This window comes from Hoplias malabaricus, chromosome 7, assembly GCF_029633855.1.
Source record: "Hoplias malabaricus isolate fHopMal1 chromosome 7, fHopMal1.hap1, whole genome shotgun sequence".
In the NCBI taxonomy this organism is placed as follows: Eukaryota; Metazoa; Chordata; class Actinopteri; order Characiformes; family Erythrinidae; genus Hoplias; species Hoplias malabaricus.
The window spans coordinates 24,132,996-24,154,656 of record NC_089806.1 but is presented as its reverse complement, the minus strand read 5'-3'; the positions used below and the strand labels follow the sequence as shown (position 1 = coordinate 24,154,656).

At 37.1% G+C, this 21,661-nt stretch overlaps 1 protein-coding gene across 4 annotated transcripts; it reads right to left on the bottom strand.

Annotated features, from left to right (window-relative positions):
• Positions 1 to 1,179: 1,179 nt before the first annotated feature.
• nmu (neuromedin U) lies at positions 1,180 to 19,796 on the bottom strand. 4 transcript variants are annotated; one of them, XM_066677808.1, is made up of 9 exons: positions 19,609 to 19,796; positions 13,559 to 13,614; positions 12,987 to 13,034; positions 12,723 to 12,782; positions 11,779 to 11,808; positions 11,433 to 11,483; positions 2,097 to 2,150; positions 1,905 to 1,954; positions 1,180 to 1,351 (listed from the first exon to the last, which is right to left on the bottom strand). In XM_066677808.1, exons 1-8 carry the CDS (start codon positions 19,787 to 19,789, stop codon positions 1,919 to 1,921), a joined length of 516 nt encoding a protein of 171 aa, XP_066533905.1. In that variant the 5' UTR covers positions 19,790 to 19,796; the 3' UTR covers positions 1,180 to 1,351; positions 1,905 to 1,918. The 4 variants fall into 4 exon arrangements, 3 of the variants coding, with proteins under 3 accessions (XP_066533905.1, XP_066533904.1, XP_066533906.1); XM_066677807.1 differs by lacking the exon at positions 11,433 to 11,483 and adding an exon at positions 8,539 to 8,613; XM_066677809.1 differs by lacking the exon at positions 11,433 to 11,483.
• Positions 19,797 to 21,661: the final 1,865 nt, after the last annotated feature.

Sequence of the window (21,661 nt, the reverse complement as noted above, 5' to 3'; positions counted from 1 at the left end):
TATGTACCATGATGTACATTTGATGTATCATATTTCACAATTCAGCATATTTAAAAATGAGTGTGTGTTTTGAAAATGCCACCGCAGGTGCCAGAGAACGCACTCCAGGGTTTATTGAGATCTACATCTTTTCACACACTCTCTCTCTCACACACACACACCACCCGACATTATTGTTACTACACGTATGTCCTGTGAGTCATGTGTTGCCCCCTGGGTCTTTTTTTTTTTTTGTAACAGCAGAACTAGTGAGGAGTGAAGTGTCCTTGTTTATACAACACGCACAAACCACTCTATCTGACCCATGTGTTATGTGTCACAGTCTCTAAAGTTTTCACAAATGTATGCATGAAATGTCATGCAATGACATGATATATTCCCCAATTTAGCTCCTTCCCTTATGCATCCAAAGCTTCATATGTAAATTGGGGAGAGTATCTAATCTAATTCAGGATAAAATGCAGCATCAATGTAACATCCGAGGCTTGCGCCCAATGATTGGATAAGCGGTTACAGATAATGAATGAATGAACATGAATTGAAGAACAGGTCCTGTATATGAAGTTTACTGTCTGTAGCAATTGAAGGGGACATCAAACTCATTTGTAACTTGATTTGTTTCAGTCTGTGTTTATATTCATGCGATTAGCTGAGATATTTATACCTTAAGTTTGAACCACCAAAAATAAATCAATTTTACCCAGCTATGGAGCAAGAATAGAGCAACATCCTCATCTTGGTTAATGCTTTTGAATGTTTGGAGACAGATGCCTTTTCTCTGTCTCTTTTGTAAAAAACATTAGACCGTTTTCCAGCTCACAAACAGACTGGAGAACTAACAAAAGGTGAGGAAACATCTTCTGAATTTTATAAAAACGATTTATATATATATTACAATCATGAACGTCACATTTAACCCCACCTGTGTTTGTGGCTCAATTCTCCACAAATACTAGGTGATGGAAATGTCTAGATATACATTAAGGGAGTGAGAGAAAGAAGGTGAAGGAGCCTGATAAAGAGTAGGTGGATTAACGTCAACCAAAGCCATCAACAAATCCCCATCATTTTTCATTACACAGATATTTACGAATTCTTAACATCTTGTCTTGCTCAAAATCAAACTACAACAATGAGAAAACATTTCAGAATGCTTTTAATTCAAAAGACACAACATGGTTACACAATCAAGACCTTTGGGTCAAAAAAGAATTTATTTGGGTTTTATTTATGTACATTCAACATCACTATACACCATAGACAGACAGCAGGAACTTTGGAGAAATGGGTGTGTTGTCCAGGGTTTTCTGGTTTTCATTCGGGTTTGAACAGCAGCTCCACAGGACAAGGACTAGACAGATATAAAGATGAAAGCTCATTAATGTGGATGTATACCACAAAGCAGTGTTGTTATTAGAGGGTGTTCTGCAGAACAATGTCCAATCCAATTTCATATTTTACATCTACGCCTTGTTTTCGAGTATCACATTGCCCTTTTAAACTGAGATAACAGACATAGTAGTTAAAATCTTTCCCATCAAAATGGGACAACTGTTCAAGTCTGCCAGTCTGCAGTGATGTCAGAAGGAGCAGTAGAGTGCTACAACCTCACTGCTGGACTACAGAAGTGTTCAAGGATCATATATTATCACCTGCCATAACTCTTTAGTAACCTGAAGCTGAATTCAGTGTCTTATTTGGTTGAATTTTCTTTGAAATTCCATTTATCACCTGTGTTTGATAAGGCATTCATAAGACTCAACTTTGAAAAATTCCATTTGAATGTCCATAGATCCCTACCCATTTATCCCATCAAGAATTGAGTCCCCTTACCCCTGGGCATAGGGCTAAGTGGTAGGGGCTAGGGATGCCTATGAGGCTATACAGGGCCTTGAATCAGTTACCTTTTTCTTTCTCTTTACACATATTCTGTTGATCGTCTTCCATTTCGTGGCTAGAAAGAAAAAGAATGTGTCAGGCCATTTAATGGTTCTGAAGCATGTTAAAGGCTAACTACAACTGAAAAAACAATCTAAGCACAATATAATTTGTAACAAAGTAATATTAATCCTAAATACATCAAATAAATTGCCTACCCTGTATGAGAAATATCCTCTACTCTGGATGGCTCTTGGGCCCTGCAGGTACTCCTGAAAATAAAAAAAACTTTAATTACATTTGAATTTAACACATCTTTTACAGTACTTGAGTGCTCCATTCAGATTTCCAGTTTCCTGTTAAAACGGAAGCCAAAATATCTACCCAAATAAAGCTATTTAAATTACTCTGCTGAAAAAACATATACCAATGTGTTTTCAGAGATTATTTATATGATATTCATAGTGGTCTTATAGAAAAATAAAGTAAGGCTACTCTGAACCCTATTTCCATTATTCTTACCTTGCATGTACATTTTTGTATGAATTTTTAAATTAATATTTTAAATTAAGTTTTAGGACAAACCTTTTCTCAGTATTGCAATATACTTTTACTGCTTTTTGTCTTCATAAAACAGATCACCTCAGACATCTAGTCTCTATCTCCATCACAGAGATCATTTCTGACTCACTAGAATTAAGCACAATTACACATTTAATTATACTCAATGAAAGTATTCACATATTGTAACTTGAGACCGGTTCCTGCTTGTGTTTCCCATGTCATGTGATCTTGTTTCCCCTGTCATGTGATCACCCTTCCTTGTGTTCCCAATGTCATATATCTTGAGTTTATTCCAGGTGTGTCTTGTCTTAGGTTCTATATAATACATGTGTCTTTGATTCCTGGTTGTCCACTACTGATGTTCCTGTCTTGGTCTCTGTATATGTTCTGTATACTTCTAGTTCTGTTTTCTGTGTCAAGGAGTGAGGTAAGTGAAGGAGAATGTTTAATGAAAACGAGGGAAAAAAACAAAAGTCACAAACAAATAGTGCCAAACACAAACAAGTACCAGAAACATATAGAACATATACAGAGAGAGGAACATCAACGTTAGACAACCAGGAAACACAGACACATGTATTGTATAGACACCTAAGACAAGACACACATGGGATGTAATCAAGACAAGAAGGGTGATCACATGACAGGGGAAAACACAAGCAGGTACCGGTCACACTATCCACATATTCTGTGTCCAAAGCTGTGTCCTATTCACTATATAGTGCACTATTTTGGGGTTCCACCATTTTGTAGTAGTGTCCAAAAACTTTTTTCAGTGCACTCAAACAATCCCACAATGCACTGGCAGATATCAGATTACCCATAATCCACAGCATTGTTTGGTAAAAACCCACATGAGTTAGTGTCAGAAATCATTCGCTACCCTCCTGAATTCAGTTCCTTTTAATAGTGCACTATATAGTGAATAATATAGGGAATAGTGAATAGGGAGCCATTTTGGACACAGGGACTATTTCTATTATACAAATAAATACTTTAGTGGCATTTCCCTAAGTTTGTAATTGAAGAAAATCTGCAAAAGTAGATGAATTCTCCCCTGTCCTAGAGGATTGATCATCTCATGTTTTTTGGTGTTTTATACATGTCATGAAGACCCACAATGTTTTTAAGCTTCAAATACCTAATACAGTTTAGCACCAAATATCTTCTGGCAACCTGGATTTAGTAAAGTACTGAAGCAAAAAATATATTATTGTACTCTATTGTACAGTAACTTAACTGTTGAATTAACGTCTATCATAGACTACACACTGACCCAGCTTCTGGGGACTTCATTTTACACTCTCAGAAAAAAGGTACAGTAGGGATAAATTATTGGTCACTAAAGGTACAGTGTAAATGTATCTTTAAAGGTACAGTAGTTATTTTAAAGTCCAGTTGTGTTTTATATATATACAGAAATATATACAGAATATATTTATTATATTATAAATTATTAATTATAATATAGTATTATGTTTATATTATAATTATATATATATTATAGATACAGAAACTTAAGAATATTTGCTTCCAGATGCATTGCAAAATGCCATAACTGTCGCCCTGGCCCTGTCCTGTGTCTGTTTTTCCCCACCATGTGCTCATGTAGCACATGGCTCTGTTTGTTGTTGTTCTTGTCTCCGCCCTATTCCCCGCCTTAGTCCTGCCTCTGTCCAATTATTGTTACCAGGTGTTCCTCATTTGTCCTGTCCTTTCAGTGCTTCCCTTGTTGGTTTGTGTGTGTGTAGATGTGTGTTTCTCTGTCTCCCATGTCTACTCTGGTTTACGGTTGTCTGACAAATTCTTCCTGTTTCATTTATTTGGTTAGTGTGTTAACCTCCTTGCTCGTGTTTGTTTTGGTCTTGTTTTAATAAAGTATTTGTTGCATTTATGTCCGCCTCCCCCATCTGTCCTACCCAGCCGAGACAATAACATCATATAAGTTAACATTGCTTTTGATTTGGAGATTTTATGCTGTTTTTTTTTCTTTTCCCGCACATTAACATTGTTCTCTGGGGTTTTAATGAAATCATTGAGATATGCTGAAATGTGAGAAATCTGACTAAATATCCCTGTTCGGCATGACCAGTTTCAGCGCCAGTGCTCACCCCACCCCCTGAATGTTCAAAGATTAGGAATTAGTGAGTAGAAGCTCTCTTTTGCTTGTTTCTCTCATTTAACCACTTTTAATGTGTTTCACATGGTTTAAAGGAGCAATATGTAATATGTGCTGTATTAAACCATGAAATATCAGGGTGTGTCATCAGAGATTAAGGGAACATTCAAAGCTGAAGCACTGGCATCTCTTTGAAGAATGTCCTTTCCAGAGTGAAACACTCTGAGGAGTAATGCCTCATTAAGGTGTGTAAACTGTAGCTTGTGTATTTTAAAAGTGAGGAATTAAAATGTTCTCATCTTCAGCCTTGCCTATTTAAAGTGGAACAGAAAAATAAAATAAGAAGAATTGGAGTAACTCAAATATTAGCTGTGTAAACATGTAACATCCTGTAATGCTACAAAGAAGAATAAATCAGATTAACTGGGAGTAAGTCAGTAACATAATTGGGTTTAAAAGAGAGCTTATTTATATATAGACTATTTCAGAAGTAAAAATGAGGTGTTCACCACACTGTGAAAGACTGAGCAAATAGTGAAACAATTCAAGTGTCACTTTGTAAAACAGAAAAGAACCTGGGTATTTCTTCATCTATAGTACATAATATTAAATGATTCTAAGAATCCAGTGAAATCACTATATGCAAGGGACAAGGCCCAAATACAATGCTGGCTGGCTGTGGTCTTTGGGCCCTCAGGTGCCACTGCATTAAAAACAGACAAGATTCTCTAGTGGAAATCATTGCATGGGCTCAGAGACACTTCCCAAAACCATTGTTTGTGAACACGGTCCTTTGCTGCATCCACAACTGCTATTTAAAACTTTATCATGCAAAGCGGAAACCATATATAAACAGGCTCCAAAAGCTCATTTCTCTCGGCCCAAGCTCATTTAAAATGGACTGAGGCAGTGTCCCATAGTAAACCCATTGAAAACATTTGGTGTGAAATACTATAACAGTCCCAAACAGTTGGGCAGCTGAAATTCTATATCAAGGAAGAATGGGAAAACAGTTCACTCTTAAAACTACAGCAATTGGTCTCCTCAGTTCCCAGGCATTTACAGAGTATTGTTAAAGATGCCGGCGGTTTTGGAACGTGTTCCTGGCAGCAATTTCAAAATGAGCAAATATTTTTCCAAAACAATAAAATAAAGAGGGCATGGCTTACAGTTAAAAGACTGAGTAAAACATTTTAAAATGCAATTATTCTTGATGTTTTAAGCAATTCTTACAGTAATTCTGTTAAAGCATGAAAAAATAAATCTCAGCAACATCATTATTAGACTGGTGAATAACAAATTATCTTTGCCAAAAAAAACATATATCACCAAACTATTAAATATACAGTAAAATGTGGAAAAAGTCTTCAACTTTGTGGGTAAAATAATGTAAAGAGTTTTTAGTCCACGTAACTGTGAAAATGTCATTTGTTCATAATAAAATTGTCACACAATGTAAAAGACAGCTGGAAGAAACTGTTGGCCAGATTTGTGGTACAATCTTAAGGACATATATCTAGTTCAGTGGCTGGAAGTGTGGTAAAATCTGGAAGATATTTTCATCAGTTCTTCTGTAAGAGTTAGGAACATTCCTGTGCAAAAGGGAGTTTTTATGTCTTATTGTGGAAGTCTAAAGTTGCATCTGGAGCTTGTTTATTTTGTCTCCCTGTTAATGCTATAGTATCTGTGCTAAGCAGGGCAGGTCAGTGCAGATCATTTTAGCCAATAATTGCTGGCCTAATGGAAAAGAACAGCTAATGCAACTCATTTTGAGGCAAAGCGCAATGTGTGCACATGGAAAGTGATGCACACAAGAATACATGCAAGTGCACCCCCACTTTCATATACACATTCACACACCCACTCAACCACTCATGAGAATATACTGAAAACATAAGGCCATGAGGAAAATCAGCATTCATTTTTCAGATAAAGTGCAAGGTCCCATACCTCATCCCACCTGACACATAAACATATACAAAAATCATGCATGCTAAATTAAAGCAGCACCTAATGAGTGAAAGGAACACCTCAGAGATGTAACAGAATGAATCATAGTTGTATTATAGAAAGTTGAATCACGGCTTATTAAAGAAGGATTCAATTTCCTTCTTCGTTCAGATCCCTCTAGATCTGTGTAACTTGCAGTGGATATTCATTGCTCATCAGTTCACTAATTACATCAACAGAGATACCTCTGAAACATCTCATAACGTCATCACAAAAGATATGATCTCATACACTACCATTCAAAAACTTGGAATCAGTGTCTAAATAATGCAAAAGAAATTTGTTTATCATGGATATATTGATTCTACACTCAAAGTGCAAGAAAGCTTCCTTTGAAAGAACTAGTTTTGGTTCAGCTGCATTGCTCCTTAAAAAAGTATTTGTAAATGTGATGGTTCAAAGGATAAGAACAATTTTGATTTGTATAGCACCTGCACATAATTTAAAGCTAGTTTTCCTTTGAAACTGAATAAACATAAAGCTTCACTGTGTAAGTTTGGCAAGCTTATGAAATTGGCAAACTTTCTGGTAGAAATATGTAATTGCATGAAATTTGTGGAAAATTCTGATTGTTAGCATATGCACTCTGAGGCAGCATCCAAACTTCTGATCAGAAATTAAGGATGCAGATGTATTTTACATTTATGGAATTAAATTTGTGTTAAAAGAATTGAACAGAGGCTTACATGTATCAAATGAGGAATCATTTAAAACAGGGAAAAATGGCATCAAAAGTGAAATTCTGGACATTTTTTCCAAACAAGTCTCTGTGCTTTGCGGGCAAGCTCCCAGAATGGCTTGCTGGCAAATTCCAAACCCATCAAGTAAGAGCTACTTTTTTGAGTAATATTAATTTGTAAAAAGGGTCTAGAAGGGTCCAAAAAACATCCCCCAAAATTCAACCAGACAGCTCTGATTTTAAATTAATATTTCAGATATACAGAGCAACTTGTAGCACAAAAAGGACATTCAATAATGCAACAGTCTGTTGAAAGAAATCACATTACTTATTTCACTTTAATTTTAAACAATATTATTCCCATGCAAAATCATAAGTTTCTAATAACTGTAAAACTAGGATTCAAGGAACCTAGATTGCTGCAAAAGTACTTTAGAGTGTACTAGTTATCATTTAGTAACTTTAATAAGTAATTTTGCTCATATAATATTGAACTGAATTGCTGAGTAAAAGATTCAGTCTACGTCTTTTTTGACTGGTTTATGATATTCATATCTACAAATGAAACAGTTTGGCAATTTATAATATCAATATACAAAATGCAGGTGATTATAACCTACTGAAAAGTTGTGTGCTCTATGCGACATGATGACCTGGTCCAGTATCATTTATTCTGCTACAGGGATGAGGAAAAGTTAATGCTGTATACACTCCTTTGACAACACTGTCTGTTAGATTAACTGGACAGGGCTTACAGTTACAAGACTACGTGGAACCTTTATGTTACTTTTTTAAAGCGATTGTAATAGACTAACAGTTGTTATTGCATGATTTAAGTGCTTGATGAGGAACAGTTGAATCTCTACAACATATTCCTGCAAATTCTTATAAATTTGAACCACTCTGTTAAAATACACTGGGTGTCCAAATGTTTCTAGACACTGTCACCTGAAAAACAGTTTGTTTATAGGAGTTTTGTTTCCTCCTTTCTGCAGTAACAGTCTTTAAATTAGCTAAAATTACAAATTAGAAAGAGTGTCTAAGAACCTTTGGACACCTTTAGAATAAAAAAAGATCATGTTCACTGAATTGACACAGCATCAGATGTTACGGCAGTGGTGACATTGAAGTATCAACAGGAACAACACAATTACATCACAGAGATGTAATTGCATGTAGTGGGAATGAAGACAGATGGTTGATCTTTTCGACAGGAAGAAGAGATCATTCTCTTAGTGTTATCTTCTGTACAAACTATATGAGGAGGAAACATGCAGAGGATACATACATGTGACTCCTCTCTTCTGCGTCTTCTGGTATGGAGCTTGGGTATGAGCTGCAGGAGAGGGTGAAACACAGTGGACTGACACACAAAACACACACGAACACGTACATAACATACACACAGGGACACAGAGAGAGAGAGATGAAAACCATGAACAACTGACAACTGCCCTGACAGAGAGAGGGCACGGGTCGCAGAGAGGACACCACCTCTACGCACACCAGTCATACTCACTCATATGCAACTATACACACACACACGTCCTCAGTGCGGCTCAGTGTTCATATTGCACAAAAAGTGCAGCCATGTTCACTCCAAACACAGGAAAAATCACATAGGCCATGCAAAAGCAAACTTTCTTGGCCAGCAGCAGAAGCAGGTAGTTCAGGTCCACAAAGTCGCCTATTCTCTTGATCCATCCAAAGTTTGGGAGACATTTGGAACAAAATACTAGAGAGGGTTTTTACTTTCTGGACCTGTATTATCCACCAGGGCCAGCATCATGAAGATACAGGGAGGTGACAGCATGGCAATGAGAATGTGTATTTGTATGGCACGAATGTATGTGTATTCACCTAGACCTAAGTCGTTCACAGAAATATGTAATAATGTTGTACTAATAAGAGAGCTTTGCCTGGCTTTGGTCTTAAGGGAGCTTTAAGGCATGCATTTCCAGGGATGCAAGTCTTATATCAAGCACCAACTGTAGGCATCAGATGAAGTGGTGAAAATCATGCCACCACTGGACTCCGGAGCAGTGGAAGTGTGTTATGTAAATTGACGAGTCTGGGTTTGGTGAATGCCAAGAAATTTCCCTGCCTGACTGCATTGTGTCAATTAACGTTTTCTATTCCAACATGACTGTGCTCCAGTGCATAAAGCAAGGAATAGGTTTGCAAGTTTAGAATTTGGCCCACGCAAAGCCTTGACTTTATCCCCATCAAACACCTTTAGGATGAATTGCCACAGAGACTTCAAGCCAGCCCAGGTCTGACCTCACAAATGCTCTTTTGGATTAATAGGCAAAAATTCACCATGCTAATGGATATGGATTTAGAAAAGGATGATGTAAAAGCTCCTGTATGTGTAATGTGTAGTTGTCCAAATACAATTGTGCATATAGTATACATCCTATACTACCAATATACCAAGAAGCTTAGGTGTACATATCACATTTAAGGTGGAACAGAAAATAGGAGTAAGTGGCTTTCTTTGGATTTTTGGGTTAAGGATGTCCCAAGAGTTTGGAGCCCCAAATTTATTTTTCAAATTGTCATATTTTGCCACATCAATACTACTTTCCTAGTGTTTTACACACTAGAAAGCCTGTGAAATTTTTTAATTATCATGTTTTAGTATTCATGATTTTTTTCTATTCTGAATCTAGTTCGAAACGGCCAATCGAGTGCTTATATTTGCTGGGGCTTCAGTAGTTTAACAGAAAGCCTTACATGCCAGACTACCCAGTAATATAATTAGGAAGTGATGGTGGGATCAAATCTCATTTGGGTTTAAAATGGGTGGAACGAATTACATCTTGGCTTTCTGGAATTCCAAAATAAATGTTCACATGGAATGTTGTAAGCTTAGCACTAACATTCATTCATTTATTCATTATCTGTAACTGCTTATCCAATTCAGGGTCCCGGTGGGTCCGGAGCCTACCCAGAATCACTGGGCGCAAGGAAGGAACAAACCCAAAGGGGGGGTGCCAGTCCTTCGCAAGGTAACACACACTCACACATTCATTCACACCTACAGACACTTTTGAGTTGCCAATCCAGCTATCAACGTGTGTTTTTGGACCATGGGAGGAAACCGGAACACCTGAAGGAAACCCACACAGACACAGGGAGAACACACCAAACTCCTCACAGTCACCCGGAGCAAGACTTGAACCCACAATCTTGAATCCCTGGAGCTGTGTGACTGCGACACTACCTGCTGTGCTAGCACTAACATACTACTAGAATACTAGTAGATATTAGCTTGTAGATATTAGGTGCTAGTAGATATTAAAAATATAATAGAGGTATTGACATTTATGTTCTAACTACAATTGTGAGATTACACCACTGATTATCATCTTCTGTAACACAAAAACTTTGTTGTAAGCCAGATTTCTTTTTCTTTTAATTGCAAAATTGTGCTATAGACAATTAATATTTCTCTAGAAATGAGCATTTGTAGAAATGTTCAAAGGATAATTGTGAGGTAATGAAGTGCCCTCTAAGCTTTTACATGCAGTACTTTGAGCCATGCTAGACAGTAAACTGTCACTCTGTGAAATCCTAACTCACATCTTTTGTACTTTGAACTCGCTCCATAATTTGTCATTACAGCACCACATATTTATTGAGATATGCCACCCAAAAAGCTCAGGTGTTAAGTTAGAAAGCTAACAGCAACTTAGCTACCTTGCTGAATAAGAAACTAATTAGCAAATCTGACACAGAAGGGGGTGTTTACAAGAAAATTACAGCACTTAAGAAAGACAGTATGCATTTAATAATTGTAGAGTTTTAATACAAAGTTGTTTTCATAAATTGGCCCTTTTTCTTTGTCTTTTGGATGCTTTGAATATTTACACTATTTGTGTTCTGACATATCTTGACAGGCCAGGTGATGAGCAGCACGGCACCCATATGAACTTACACATGAAGCATAAAGTGAAGACAGCAACACAATGTGAAAGAGACACAGGTCAAAGAGAAGGGTAGAAAGCGGTATTCATTGTTGACTGAGTGTATGTGTGTTCATTATTGTCTGTATACCTGTAGGTTACAGTTAAAATGTGTGACACGACACAAGTGGAAGTTTGCTGAATCTTGACAGAATGAGCAAGCAGCAAGTGCTAAAGTGAAGCAGAAAGAATGAGAAAACCTCAAATAACCTACCGTCCCATCATTCAATCCAGCCCCATTCGGCTTAGTATAATGAAATAAAAACTACATACAATACACATTAACATAGAGACATACAAACATATTCAATCAGTAAAACCCAACAAAACAAGTACAAACACACAACACATCAATATGTAAACACAAAGTGTAAAAAAAAGTACATGACATATATAAATCAATATATAAGGACAAGTAACATTTAACAAGTACACATGATCAGACAAGCACAAAGACATAGAAAAAAAAATAGTTGATGTTATGAAGCCATTGGACAGTAATAGGACTGTAATTGGTCATTGAATGTGTGTAGATGACTACTGGAAGATAAAATACTCACTCTTTTACTGGGCTCTCGATCTGCCATATCCTGCAAAAAGAGAAAAAGTCAAACTTATTTACTCCGTATATATTTACACTATTACTTAATACATCAGTAGATGCACTTACTGGCTACTTCTTTTCAGAAATACCTATATTATAATGACTTCTTTTCTTGTAATTAGTTTTTATTTATTTATTTTTTAAACAATTTAATCCATGTTACTCTTTGAATGTCTTTTTGATATTCAGGTGAGAGGTGTACAAGATTGTGGTATTTTTCACGAAATTGTTTAAGAGTTTACAGGTTTATAGGCCTACATAAAGGATGTCAGATATCAGCATCATTCCACAATTCCCTTATAGCTGCATCCTACCGGTTATTCGAACCATGATATTGGTTTGTGTGGTTGTGTCTAACAATTTTGCAGTTACTGACAACTTCACCACTTTATCTGCTCTGAAACTCTTAACAAAAAAAAATACATTTATAATATTAACCTATCTAACTGCTATATTATTTACAGAGTTAAGCGCAAGTGACATGCCTTTTATGTGAGGTTTACTATGATTGGACATTTTAATAAAAATTAGGGCCTACTGAAAATGGCTACTGGGCTTTTGTTTGTGCTTTCCAGTTAGAAAGTGTATCAGAACAGCAGGGTTAGTGAAATATTGCTCTGTGATTTAAATGCATCATGCATAATTTACTTTTTTCTCTTTTTTAACGAGTAATGCAAATAATTAATTTCTTATTAAAAATGTTGAAACTTTTTCAAAAAACAATAATCATATTACTGTTACACCTTTCACTCAAAACTGCTGATATACTCCATAATCATTGTATATCATTCTAATACAGTAGACAGTATGTCAATTACTGTTCTGTTGAAAGATAGTAACATGAGCAGGAACCTTGATATCACATCTGCTTGAACACTTTTGAAGCACAAGGACATTCACCTGAGACTTTTGCAGTACCCCCAGCATCAAGCTGCAGAAGTCCCGCCGTATGTCAAATGTCTAAAGAGGAGACGTGGGAGTGGGTTAGAGACAGTTTAATTGGATACACTTCATCCAGATGGCTCAAGTCAAGGCTAAATGCTATGGAAATGGCAAAAAGATGTTTTCCAAAGACTGGAGCCGACTCTGGAGCTGACTCAAAAGGATTTATTTTTTTCGGCAACATTAAGGGACAGTGCTTTGCATAAAGACAGCCTCACTCACCCTGAGGGGTCGTTCTGCCGAGAGGTAGGATGAGCATGCATTATCTATCTGCAGGAGAGGAAGGCACAAGGGAAACATGAAGGTGAATTGATTACAAGGAAGAAGCTTTTCTGGCAAACACACAGGAATATTTTATATTTTCTAATTTCATATGACACCTCTGATGTGGAAATGCACTGACTCCATTTAAAAGTCATTTTGATAGATGAAGATGTATTAAATGTTACAAACGCCCAAGGGCCAAAAACACTGAACTGTTTTCATATGGATTTGAAAACAGGTCTCTTAGCAGTTCTATAGTGTTATTCAGCTCCACCTGTAGTTCACAGGAACAGAAAAAACAGAGGTTGAGTCATTATGTGACTAATTGAATGCAGCTCTGCTGTGCTGCAGGGAAACTGATATGATGTGTTATGGCCTCTAAGGATCACATGTTGACCCCATGGTTTTAAAATTTACAGTTATGGGGAAGATGGATTACAGGAAGGATTATGGGAATTAATAAGGATGCATGTGATGATATATGCCTCACCCTATGTGCGGTGGTTTTAATGGGAGTGGATAAATCCTACCTGGTTTAACAGTTGCTCATGCTGTACTGTGGATGGATTCAGGAACACTGGAGCACCTTTGAAAATACAGACACCAACACTGATGAGACATAACATTTGGGCCACCTCCCTGTTCCTCGTTTTATTGCCCATTCTCTGAGCTCCACTGACTATACAGATGTACTTTGTAGTTTTACAATTACAGACTGTATTCCATTAATTGTTTGCATACTTCATTTGCCCCTTTCACCCTGCCCTTCAATGGCCAGGGCTCCCATATTACCACTACAGATCAGGTAAGATTTGGGTGCCAGATCATTCTCAGCACTGCAGTGACACTGAAGAGTTGGTGGTGGGTTAAAGTGTGTTGCACTGATACAAATGGATCAGACAAAGCAGTGCTACTGGAATTTTAGAATACCTCGGTGTCATAGATGGTAGAGCATTGTCCATAAACCAAAAAAAAAAAAACTTCAAGCCAACTGTTGGCAGCATTCTGGCAACACTGATAAAGGACTAGATTACTACAGACACAGCACAAAAAATGTTAAATGATACAATACTGTATTATTTTTAATGACATCCATTTTAATGTGAAAAACAGGCTACACATTGTTACATGTAGTAAAACCTGGTTATAGTTCCAGGAGCCACACTACCAGTTACCAAAGGTGTATGAATCAATCTTGAAGGAAGACACAGGGTCTGCCCCAAAACCTAGTGAGCTTTCTGCACAGAGAACATTTAACATCATAGTTTGCACACTCCTGTGTGAATCTCAGTTCTTAGATACCTTTAATATGCTGCCTACTGAGATACCTTAATCTGGTCAAATTTTAAGGCAACATTGACCCGTTCCTCAGCTGCGAAGACAATCCCATGATGCAACACAAGCACAACTTCTATCTATTTTGCTCTTCTTCCAGAGCAAAAATAATTAAAATCGCAATTAAAAACAGGAAGCCAGAAATCATTGTGCTGAAACACTGAGGCAACCTTGTCAGCTCAGGTAAGTAAACACCGGTCACATGGAGTGGGCATGAACAAGCCGTGACGCAATTACTCTCTAACTATAGATTCTCAATAATATGCCTCATGTGGACAGACAACCGTTAGAATGCTGCCTACTTAAACTACTGTCTATGTAGTTAGTGCTTCAGCTCACTGGGCTTTGGGACAGATCCACAGTGTCTATTATCCACCATTTATTTATTTATTCATAAAACAATTATTAAAATAATAATAAAAAAAACATCAGACTGAAAAGCAGACTGGCCAGTGCCTTCAGAACTCCATGATCTCTCATAAATCAATCATGAAGTCATCCTGTCACTTGGTGACACTCTTAAGACACCTAGCAGAAATTATCATAGACACATTACAAAAAAAGGACATACATTTTATAGAAGTTAAAATCTTTTAAACGCTAAGCACATCTATCACCTGACTTGAACCCTACAGAACATCTTTGGTTGTAGTACAAGTATTTAGTAGTGTCAAACTTCCAATACGGACACTACTCAGGTGAATTTCTGTCATGAAGCTATTCTGTTGTTTGATTTTCACACAGAATGATACAGATTTACAGGTTGATGTGGACCTGGTATTTTGGTGGACGATGCCCTTTTACACTGAACTGAGATCAATTCTGCTGTTTCAATTAATATGTGAAATTAGGCTTGAAGAAGTTGAACAGTGAAGAGAAATGTACCTCGTTAGAAAAGGATGATTTCTCCACTAGACCTACAGTAAATGAAAACTATTTCAGAAACAAAGTCCAGTACAACTGTGAGGAGCTGTGTCCGCGTGGGTTTCCTCCGGGTGCTCCGGTTTCCTCCCACAGTCCAAAAACACACGTTGCAGGTGGATTGGCGACTCAAAAGTGTCCGTAGGTGTGAGTGTGTGAGTTAATATGTGTGTGTCTGTGTTGCCCTGTGAAGGACTGGCGCCCCCTCCAGGGTGTACTCCCCCCTTGCGCCCAATGATTCCAGGTAGGCTCTGGACCCACCGCGACCCTGAATTGGATAAGCGGTTACAGATGATGAATGAATGAATGAGTCCAGTACAACCAGGATCAAATTTAAATGTTTGAGTTTCTTTATTTTTTTATTATTTATTTATTTTAGCACTAGGCAGAGATGTTGTGGAATCAATAACCGTGTTATTTAGTTCTGTTAGTCAGTTTGGATGATATGGACACCACTGAGGGTTGAATCAATAGAAGCCCATGAACACGTCTTAAGCCACGTCAAATCAATAGACTTCCAGTCACATCAAGCAATGAGGAGGAATTTTTAAATCTTACTGAAACAAACAAAGGGTTGTATAACAGGATGGGAATCTTTTATTCTGTCAAAGCAATTATAGAGTTCATACTTCTGAAACAGCTGGAGACAATTAGATATAATTTATTTACACAATTACAAAACAGTCTAAGATGTTTAATGTATTAATAGCACTGTCAAAAAAATCTAAAGATATTTGAAACTTCTTGTTTTCATATTAAAACATATACAGAAAGAAAGATGCAGTAAAATTTCCCAAAATGCTAATTAGCCTAAGTTTCATAGATCTGTTAGAAGCACTGTAAAGAGGTTGTTAGAGGTCAGCCAAATTATAGACTAAATCTGACAATTATGGAGGGAGCAGTGCTACAAAACTGGCAGATTTGAAATGAATATAGACTATATTTAGTTGTTGTGCTGCGCTGTTGTTTCAACATTTTACTATGTTGTTACTGAAAGATGTCCTGCCCTGTACAGATTTATTCAGTGCTTTAAGAGTTCATTCAACATGGTGCGAATTGATTCAACACTTAGAGGGCTCTATTTTTGAGACCGTGTTGGGGGGTTCTGATAATGGTAATGACTGCATTTTACACATATCATAATATTTATATCAGAATATTATGACCACATCCTTGTTTCTACACTCACTGTCTGTTCTCTCAGCTTCACTGACCATAAAGGAGCACCACTTAAGCAGCACTGCTGTATCTGATCCACTCTTACCTGCGCAACACACACTAACATACTACCATCACATTAGTGTCACTAGAGCGCTGAGAATGATCAACCACCCAAATCATACCTGCCCTGTAGTGGTCGTGTAGAGGTCCTGCACTTTAATTAAATAATCGCGATAGCTGACGTAGGTACATTGCTGTCACTAAATGTACAAACACTGTAAATACATTTAAAGGGTACAACAGTATTTTTAAAGTTACACTGAAGAACAGGGTGAAAGGGGCTAACATTTATGCAGAATAACACATGGACTACAATCTGTAATTTTATAACTAAACAATGCTCCTGTATGGTCAGCGGAGCTGAGAGAATGGGTAGTGAATGTAGAAACAAATTGGTGATCATAATATTCTGATATGACCGAGTAGTTATTTGGTACAGCACACACACAGAACAATGGGCATGACATTTAAAATCCACCAGTGTGATGGTATTTTTCAACCCCTTTTGCCTTATTCAAGCAGGCACACAAAGATGTGTTTGAAGTCCATTATGAATAAAAGGGAATGCTTCTGTTTACTCTGTAGTAGGATAATTTAGAAACAGAGTCAATTTAACACTGTATAAGTTAATTCAATGGTATAACAGTTCATCTGAGACTGTAGTTCATTCAGTGCTGAGAGTTAATGTAGAGAAATAAAGGAAGTGTTCCTGTTTATAAAGCAAGACTTCCTACAATAAAGCTCCACGTGTGAAAACAATAGCATTGTTAAAGGCAAGACATCATAAATACTGCCAACCTCTTCTTTAATTGAACACAGAGTAAGCTCATAAATCTGAGCGCACTGTAGCAGGAAAGTGCATAGATACAGATGCAATAATGTATTAAGATGCATGGTGTTTAAGGAACACAGTTTCATTCACCTAATTTTAATTCTTTGCAAAATTGCTCTACTGGTACATTCAGTTAAATCCGAGAGATTAGATGCCACTGGTCAAAATGTTTTGTTGATATTTTCATAAAAATAAATAATAATCCTCTTCAAAGTACACTGCTAATGGGACAGGTTAATAAACTATTCTTATATATTTGCTGAATGTATAATATTGGGAAAAAACATACAATGTGACCTGTGCGATATCTGTACTTTTTTGTATGTAATTTTTCCCCCATTATTTTAAACTAAAAAAAACCCTATTCTTCAAAAAAAGTTGTATTTAAGTGTGATCTCTTTAGAGGACATGTTCACATATTATACTTGGGAAAACTGACAGGACGTATCATGTCAGTAGGCGTTTTCAAACCTTTTAATAAGCAATGCCATCAACCAGCTAGTTGATATAATCAGACATACAATATTTTATAGCACAACACATAATAAAACGCACACACACACACACACACACACACACACACACACACACACACACACACACCCTTAGTCCATAACCTGTGATACCACAGCACAGCAAGCTGACAAATAGAAATATTTTCTTCAATTTACTGCTCAAAATGAAACCATACTTCACAAAGCTAATGCAAACACTCAAAATGAAAACTCTGTATTGTGTTTAAATCTCCACAACAGAGACCACTTTCACTATAGCAGAGGGAGGGAATGAACAATTTCCTACTGTTTTTCTACTGCAACTGTATCTGAATAAATCTGATAGTTACTAAAAATAGATCATCTTCAATGTAACACCATGCATTTTGACCCTTCTACATTTTCACATTAACTAATACTTCACAAAAGCAACAAGCTGTTTATTGAACTTACATGCCATTTATTGAATACCCCGTACTGGATTTTTTATTGTCATATAATATAATTGTCATATCATATCATTTAATGGTCATATCATGGCTGAATTAATTATGCAAATAAGCAACTATGGAGGAGGTTACAGCACACTTCTTAAAATGCCTTTCAGGAGACCAGTACCTGCTCTGTGTTGGTTTAAGACATTCTGTGGATTTAAATTTGGATTGAAGATGCCTTACAATTATTTTTCATGCTTCCATTCATCTATTATAGTGAAGGCAGTTGAACATTTGGGGGAAATATCAGATGTTTTTTAAAACAGCAGTTCTGAAATAAATGTACAAGTAGTATTCAGTCTTCACGTTTCCAGTGACTCCACTAACAGAGGTTACAAATGTTGAATTTTGGCTGTATTATTACTATCCTTTTTTTACATCACACATTCGCAATACCTTTTCAACTGTAAACATAATTTTCAGCAGCCCTTTCCCAAAATTGACCAAGTTACATTTTTCAGAGTCTTTTTTGACTTTTTTTAGCGATTTTAAAGCAATTTTCAGACTTCAATGGGAATTTTGCCAAATATGCTTCATATATTGAGACTTAATTGTTCAGAGTGGTTGTTATTAAATGATCTGTTCCAGAGAAAAGCAGTCTGAATCTTTCACAGTGCTGGAAAAGTGAGTCAGACATTCCAAATTAGAAGACTCTACAAGCTATGTCACGAGACATTTTCTAAGCATTGACTACTATACTGTCTAATGCCTGAGGCACATTTTGTAGAGAGAACAAATTAGAGTAGATTTTAATGTTGTGTCTCTCCAGAGTTAAATATATGGGATATGTGCAGGAGCATGAGATTTTTACAAACAGTGTTTGTTTTATATTGTCCCCTTCAATGTTACTTTTTTTCTAAAAATGAAAATAAATCAATAAATTTGCGCTTTAAATACGCAAATAAATCTATACTTGAGTAGTGGATTTGTTCTTTTACACTGAAAACCAACACGCCATTTTCCCAGCTGTGCCCAAAATATTGAATGTTATAAATTTCCAGCTGCACTGCTTTACAGCGGTCTAGCAATACCCCCTGTCAGGTATACCGTTAATTATCAACGGTAAAAATTAATTTCGGACAGAAAATTAAATGAATGCATTGTAAACTAAAGGCGTCGTACACTAAAACTGGACCTGGTGGAATTCCCCTTTAACAAAAGTTTCACAATGTCACTTTCCCTCGGTTTCCCGTCCAAACAAAGCGCTCTGGACTTAAATAACACAGAACAAAGTCACGACTCCTAACGAGTAAGAATTAAGACGATGAAAGTGTGGGACTCACCCGCGCAGAGCGGCAGCGCTGAAAGTAGCAGCAGCACCACAAGAGTAAGGCTCGCGCTGTGGACGGAGGAGAGCGCGCTGCTGCCGCTGCTCGTACCCGTTCCCGTGCTCGTATTCGCGCTACTGCTGAAGTTGAGTCTCGCGCTGCCGCCGCCGCCACCACCGCTGATGCTGCTCTTCATGTCTGTGGTTGCGAGTGCACGTCGCTGGTAGGTTTAGTTGTTTTTGCGCTCCGGCCGCGCGCCGCGGACATTTGAAGGCGCGCGCGGACACCAGGAGCGCGTCACGACTTCGCCGGCGTGGTTCAGCATGTGTGACGTCACATCGTTTTTCCCTAAATGTTAATTCTCAAAGTCACTCATCAGATCAGCTTCAAATCTGCTTTAGGGATAAAGATTATTAAAGTTATTGTGGTACCATGATAATATATGATTCACGTAAATGGTAAATAAATATATACTGATACAAATAAAAAAGACAGCCTGTCTGTAGGTGTCGGTGCTAAAGAAGGTGAGCACAATAAAGTACGAATTACGTTATGAATTAGCACAGCACAACATAGCAAAGGGGGTAAGCTAACACAAAACAACAAAATCTCATCAACAAAATATTGGAGGAGGTGAACATGAATATATGGTGCAATTATGGTTATGGTTATGGTTGTACCCATACAAGTCATAAATGTCCAGGGTGTGTGACCATAGATTAAGGAAACAGGCTGAGATGGAGCACTGGCATCCCTGAGAGTTGTGCTGAAGACAGTATATTACCTTTGAGAAGTGTCCATCCCGGAGCGGAGATTCCAACCCAACTGGGTTGCCAATACACATATTTTACACAGACACAGTGTTCTTCAGCCAAGAATTGACCAAGTGAAGAAAGATAATGTCAGATTTTTACAGTCTCCAAAAAACGGCCAGTATTTCCTCTTGTTTGAAAGATGGCTGTTAAGCCCAGCAAGACTACAAGACACTTCCAGATTTGGCTAATTTTCTCCTGAACAGGTAAGCAAGTCATTTCTCTGAAAAAAAAAAGTATATATATATAAATTAAATATTTGTCTTTATTTTTGTCTTGAAATGACACTCACCATCAGGAAACTAACTACACCTTCTCCTTGCAGACACCATGTGTGTATTCTGTCAAGAAAGATATACAGACTGATAGCCAACTAGTAACAACAGCATGTCCTTGTGAGCCCAAGTTTCATTACACTGTTAATATGGAAACAGAGAGAACCGTTGTTGAAAATATTAAACAGGTCTTAAAACATCCATGTTTAAACACAATGTAAAAACACAATGTATAAAACAGCTTTCTCAAATTAGGCAAAACTTAAAAAATTCAAATGTATAAAATGTTTTGGTGTTCTCAAGATCCAGGTTTAAGCAGTCATTACCACTCAATTTTCATAAATATAAATGTGACTAAAAGTGAGACATTATAAATGTCTAAATTAGCGAAGATCCAGTGAACTAACTCCCTAAGAAAAGCTGAATTGGAAATCAGTGGAGGTTTGTTATGAAGGTCCTCTAGTTTTGATGGAGCAGAGCTTTCCTTGAAAAGTATGATTCAAGACCTAAACCAACTAGCTTTCCACCACCTTTATAGAAACACGCTGAGTTCATGTTGGAGTCTTATCCATGCTTCCTTTTCTCACCACTGATATACAAATCACCTTTCACCCTGACATTCTGCCTTTCAAAACGTGTTGATATGTAAAGGTAGCAGCTGTGCAGCTGAGTTGTGTTCTGGAATGTATAGCGAAAACAGGCTGAAAAACAGGAGTGCCTGAAAATGAGTCACTAGTTTACTCTGTGAGAAAAGCCATTTCCTACATATGATACAAATATAAAATATGGACAATAAAGAAACCAGGGCTTTATGCAGACAAATGAATTGTCATACTGTTGTTATGTCAGTTACCTGTCTCTAAAGCTATTATGGTATGTTTGAAAACCTCCCCTGAAAAATGAGTGTATGTTTACATTCATTTTTACTGAGCATCCTAAGACTAATAATACTGCATCCTTATAATCTCCCCTGAAACCCCG